Source organism: Chiloscyllium plagiosum, unplaced genomic scaffold (assembly GCF_037043375.1).
Source record: "Chiloscyllium plagiosum isolate Xiang-an unplaced genomic scaffold, Cpla_swu_hap1 HiC_scaffold_19, whole genome shotgun sequence".
Lineage (NCBI taxonomy): Eukaryota > Metazoa > Chordata > Chondrichthyes > Orectolobiformes > Hemiscylliidae > Chiloscyllium > Chiloscyllium plagiosum.
In genome coordinates, this window is record NW_028270157.1 from 6,613,572 (window position 1) to 6,619,571 (window position 6,000).

The 6,000-nt window shown below is 42.8% G+C and overlaps 1 protein-coding gene across 4 annotated transcripts in view; it reads left to right on the top strand.

Moving 5' to 3' along the window:
• tmem117 (transmembrane protein 117) overlaps positions 1-4,297 on the top strand; it is a 471,225-nt gene extending 466,928 nt beyond the window's left edge. For all 4 annotated transcript variants that reach the window (XM_087997005.1, XM_043708698.2, XM_043708702.2 and 1 more), the window contains exon 8: positions 3,293-4,297. In XM_087997005.1, the coding sequence (XP_087853131.1) occupies positions 3,293-3,981 (689 nt within the window). In that variant the 3' untranslated portion in view covers positions 3,982-4,297. The remainder of the gene's footprint in view (positions 1-3,292) is intronic.
• The last annotated feature ends 1,703 nt before the right edge of the window (positions 4,298-6,000 follow it).

Here is a 6,000-nt window from a genome sequence, read left to right on the forward strand (position 1 = left end):
CATCTTTGGATTATGGGAGAAAACCAGAGCACCCGGAGGAAATCCACACAGACACGAGGAGAATGTGTGCAAACTCCACACAGTCGTCCGAGCGTGGAATCGAGCCCAGGTCCCTGGCGTGGTGAGGCAGCAATGCTAACCACTGGACAATCACAGATTAAATGTTAAAAGTATTTCTATTGCTGTTTGCCATCTTTTATATCTAATAGTATTTGCCTGGTGTTTAAAGTTCTCCAAAGATCAATAATTTTCGAAGTAATTGGGAGCTTGCAAAATCATACATGATTTTGTTTAAAATCTGCATAAGCTTTAATAAATAAAAGCAAAACTCTGTATGCTGCACATCTGAAATAAAGGCAGAAAATTCTGGGAATAGTCAGATCTGGAAGCATCTTTTGAGAGAAACAATAAAATTTTCACGTTGATGATCTTTCATCAGTATTCTTTTCAATTTTTGATACGCATACATATTTTATGCAAAGCCCATAAACCCACACTCTTCAGTGTTAAATTAACACCTTTGATCCCTCCCTGGAGTTGTGCACTGCACAACCATTTGCATCTGCAATGGCCAGCCTGATGTACCCTCTTGAGAAGGGAACTTCTTTTGGGTATCCTGACCAGGTATTATCTAAGGTTAAAGTGAGGTCTGCAGATGCTGGAGATCAGAGCTGGAAATGTGTTGCTGGAAAAGCGCAGCAGGTCAGGCAGCATCCAGGGAACAGGAGAATCGACGTTTCGGGCATAAGCCCTTCTTCAGGAATGGGGAAAGTTTGTCCAGCAGGCTAAGTTAAAAGGTAGGGAGGAGGGACTTGGGGGAGGGGCGTCGGAAATGTGATAGGTGGAAAGAGGTCAAGGTGAGGGTGATAGGTCAGACTGGGGTGGGGGCGGAGAGGTCGGGAAGAAGATCTCAGGTTAGGAAGGCGGTGCTGAATTTGATAGATTTCACTGAGACAGGGTGGGGGGAGGGGAAATGAGGAAACTGGTGAAATCCGAGTTCATCCCTTGTGGTTGGAGGGTTCCTAGCCGGAAGATGAGGCGTTCTTCCTCCAACCGTCGTTTTGTTGTGGTCTGACGATGGAGGAGTCCAAAGATCTGCATATCCTTGGTGGAGTGGGAGGGGGAATTGAAATGTTGAGCTACAGGGTGGTTGGGTTGGTTGGTCCGGGTGTCCCAGAGGTGTTCTCTGAAACGCTCCGCAAGTAGCCGGCCTGTCTCCCCAATATAGAGGAGGCCACATCGGGTGCAGAGGATGCAATAGATGATATGTGTGGAGGTGCAGGTGAATCTGTGACGGATATGGAAGTTTCCTTTGGGGCCTTGGAGGGAGGTGAGGGGGGAGGTGTGGGCGCAAGTCTTGCACCTCCTGCGGTTGCAGGGGAAGGTGCCGGGAGTGGAGGTTGGGTTGGTGGGGGGTGTGGATCTGACGAGGGAGTCACGGAGGGAGTGGTCTTTACGGAATGCTGATAGTGAGGACCAGTGGGGTTCTGTCCTGCTACCTGGACTACACCTCCTCCCATCCTGCCCCCTGTAAAAACGCCATCCCATTCTCCCAATTCCTTCGACTCCGCCGCATCTGCTCCCAGGAGGACCAGTTCCAAAAACGCACATCCCAGGTGGCCTCCTTCTTCAAGGACCGCAATTTCCCCCCTGACGTGGTCGACGATGCCCTCCACCGCATCTCTTCCACTTCCCGCTCCTCCGCCCTTGAACCCCGCCCCTCCAACCGCCCCTCCCCCAAGTCCCTCCTCCCTACCTTTTATCTTAGCCTGCTGGACAAACGTTCCCCATTCCTGAAGAAGGGCTTATGCCCGAAACGTCGATTCTCCTGTTCCCTGGATGCTGCCTGACCTGCTGAGCTTTTCCAGCAACACATTTCCAGCTATTATCTAAGGTTGGTCAGCCTACTGATTTATGTGATGTCTCTTATCCTACTTTGGACTGTGTAGTCCATTCAACAAATTTTTACAGCACTCGCTAACGTGAAATGTTCAGTTGTAAGAGGAGAACGGCACAAAGCATGACTTAAAAGTGCCAGGCATCCAACTTGAAGGTTTGGTAAATTTGAAAAGCCTCTGCTATTGCCAGGTGTTTGAACATACTCTGGAATGTTTTTAAATGCACTGTGGTGAGTTACTGGATTTGGCACAGAGTGTGCTATATATTCACAGGCAGAGGAAAGTACTCAGTGACTTGTCCACAGAAAGACTGCAACAGAGCTGCAGTGCTTCTGGATTTGCAGCACAAAAGGCTGATGGAGTAGAAGGTACAATGCCAATGGTGACTTGCAACTGGATTGTTGACAATGACAGGAATTTGAGAAGAAAGTGAGGTCTGCAGATGCTGGAGATCAAAGTTGAAACTTTATTGCTGGAACAGCACAGCAGGTCAGGCAGCATCCAGGGAACAGGAGAATCGATGTTTCGGGCACAGGCCCTTCTTCAGGAATGACAGGAATTTGTCTGGCAGATCTACTAATGTACGCAGCATCTTTGTGTGCATACAGACTGGTACGTGGTGGATAGGAGATGCCTTGAGAAAATATATTCACAGATCTTGACTATCAGTATAAGGTTACCAAGTCCTGATATCAGGAATTGACCACCCTGATTAGCTTCTCCCAATCTCTGAGTGTTGTCTTTGAATTCCCTCAGACCTCTGCAGAGCCCACTGCCTTTCCTCCACCACCACCAAGGACTCCAGATTCATACCTGCAATCCTGGAGCCCCTTTCCTTCAATTTCCTTGATGTCACTATAGAGATTTATAACAGTGATATTCAATGGCAGCTTTCCACAATTCATTGCAGCTTCTATGAAGGGGAACTGACTTCCTTTAAGAGCAGCAGGTTCACTACAGTAGTTCAAGGAGGCAGTTGACCACCACTAGAATGGGCATTAATACTGGCCAGCAAGCAACGCCCACATCCCACAAATGAATTTTAAAAAAAGATGAGCTATGTTATCAGCTCAGTGCTGTATTACAACCTACTGAGTGCTGCGGTAGCTAGCCAAACAGCCCAATGCAATTGCCAGTGAAATGAGCAGCATTGAGTTTACATGTTACCTTCCTTCCCCAGAACCAATAGGAGAAGATCATGACTTGCATATCTATGCTAAAAAATGGAGCTTAGCCATTTTTAGCTTGATATATTTTGCTTCAATGAATTGTTTCGCTGCTCAAACTCCTTGTCATAAAAAAACGAGAAGAATTGTCTGTGAATGTTGGAAACAATTTGTGTTTGAGATAGTTTTCCATCTCATACTTACAATATTTATCATGTATATTTACAGGAAAATGGTTTAACTATGGCATCATCTTTCTTGTGTTGGTTTTGGACCTGAACATGTGGAAGAATCAAATATTTTACCAGCCATTTGAATATGGTCAGTACGTGGGACCAGGACAAAAAATCTACACGGTGGGTGATCCAGACACATTGAAAAATTTAAACAAAACAACCCTAAACTGGGAATGGCGATCAACTAATACTGATCCACTCACTAACAGAACCTACGCCCAGAGTGACTTGCTTTTGCACAGTAGATATATAGGTGCTAGACTTGGGATTAAATGCCTTGCTTTTATTCCAAGCATCTTGGCATTTATCTTGTTTGGGTTCTTCATCTGGTTTTTTGGAAGATTTCAAAAAAGTGAATTAATTGGGAGCAAACAAGATAATTTGTACGTAAAGATCAAGAGGAAATCACCATCTGAATTTAGCAAAGATTTAAATGAGTCTGCAGAACATACACACACATCTGGATCTACAAAGGATGAATCGTTGATGGCCACAGGGTCAGAATTGGTAACAGCTACTATACACACAACTACCTCTACTTCTTCTGAAGGCCAGAATACTTTCCTTGAGAATTCACAAAGTAACATCAAGCATGACACAAAGCCAGATGAAGAACACATGTCCACAGTTCTTTCTGATCCATCGACAAAACAGTTACCCGACAAATATATTAATGTTTAAATTTACAAGCACAGGCCTTAAATGGGATTTTACCTTTACATTTTTACATGTTTATAGATCTTTATATATGTGGTGATACAGTCATTTTGACTTGCAAAATTACAGAGCTAGATTTAACATGAAGATGGTGGTTCTGCAGTGAAGCAGCAATCGCTTTTATTTTTAAAGAATGCATAATATTGTGCCTACATCTAGACATTCCTTTATGTCTTGCCTTTTGCAATGGCACGCAATTTATGTCACTGCTGTATTAACGTGTACAGTGATATAGTATCCATCTCTAACACACAGATAAAGTGATAAATACTGAACTAGCTGTGCCTTGAGAAGTTTCATTTTGTACTGTTGTCTCAAGGATTTTTTACAGGGTGTTTGATTTCCAACTTCACAAAATAAAATATTAGCAATTCTTAATGCTCTAAAGAGACCACTTGCAAGGCTGCTGAACTTTTACATGTAATGCTGGGTTCTTCTAAGATTGATTTTGCCACTGCAAGTGCTCCACTTGTGAATGTGATCCTAATGCTTAATTGGTGATGGCGCAGATAATATTGACACCTGAACAGCACATTAGAGAAGCAGTGTTTTTTTTATATAATAATGGTGAATTGGCTGCCTGCCAAAGAAAGCAGTGAAGGTGACAAAGAGGAGACAGTACTGCTGTATTTGGATCACTGTGTACAAAGAGGATATATTTCACAATCAAAATTTGTACTAAAGCACAAACATCTGACCAATTATGTGTGTAAAAATAATAACTACCTACAGATGTCGAATAAATGGTGTAACCCTTTAAACTTATGTTCATTGTTCTTTGCAAGCCCTTATTATGATTTAAAACTGTCGACTATTCTGACACATGACTTCCTTTAAAAATAAGCACAGCTGTGTGCTTAAATGAATGTGCCAGCTGTACCATTCTTGCCAACTTCTGCATGTGATTTCTGTCAAATTCAACAATCGTAAACCAAAAAGCTAAAATGATTATCAGTTTATTTTAAAGAAAAGCAAGAAATGATACCTGAGATTTTATTTGGTAAGACACCAATTTTGCAATCCCTTCATCGTGTAGCAGTCAAATCAGATCTATCTGTTTAAATATCGTAACTGGTTAGCTACAGACAGATTTGAATGAGTTAGTCTAAAAGATGGAATTGTAGGCTAGTAGGAATGTTACTGGATATAAAGTTTGGTGAATTTAATTAATCCTTTCCCACTCTGATTATGAGGAACTCCAACAGTAATATAACAGCACATTTGCTGCTGCAAGTCTTTTATGATCAATGTTTTATTTTGTTTTTTACAATTCATGGAATGTAATTGTCTCTGTCTGGGCCAGCATTTATTTGTTTACCTTGAGAAGGTGGTGGTGAGCTACCTTCTTGAAGAGCTGCAATTTGCTTGCTATAGGTGGACCCACAATGCCATTAAGCGAGGGAGTTTCAGGATGTTGACTAAGTGATCCTGAGTTATATATCAAAGTCAGGATGTTGAGTGGTTTGGAGAGGAATTTTTAGGTGATGATATTTCCATCTATTTGTTGCCTTTGTTCTTCCAAATGGTAGTAACTGTGGGTTTGGAAGGTAGTGTCTAAGTAACTTTGAGGATTTCTGCAGTATATCTTGCAGATGGTTACAAAACTGTGGCTTCTGAGTGTTGGAGATGGAGGACATGGATGCTTGACAATGTGGTGCCAATAAAGTCGGCTGCTTTTTACTTGGATGGTGTCAAGCTTCTGGAAAGTTCTTGGAGCTGCACCAATCAAAGCTAATGGGGAATATTCCACCGCACCCCTGAATTGTGGCTTTTGGAGAGTTGGGAAGGATTTCTAGCCTCTTATCTTGCTCTGCTTTGAAACCACGGTATTCAAAAGGCTACTCTTGTTCTGTTTCTGGTCAGTTCTGGATCAGTGGTGCTGGAAGAGCACAGCAGTTCAGGCAGCATCCAACGAGCAGCGTCAGCGGTAACCCCCAGGATGTTGACAGTTGGGGATTTGGCAATGATACTGATATTGAATGA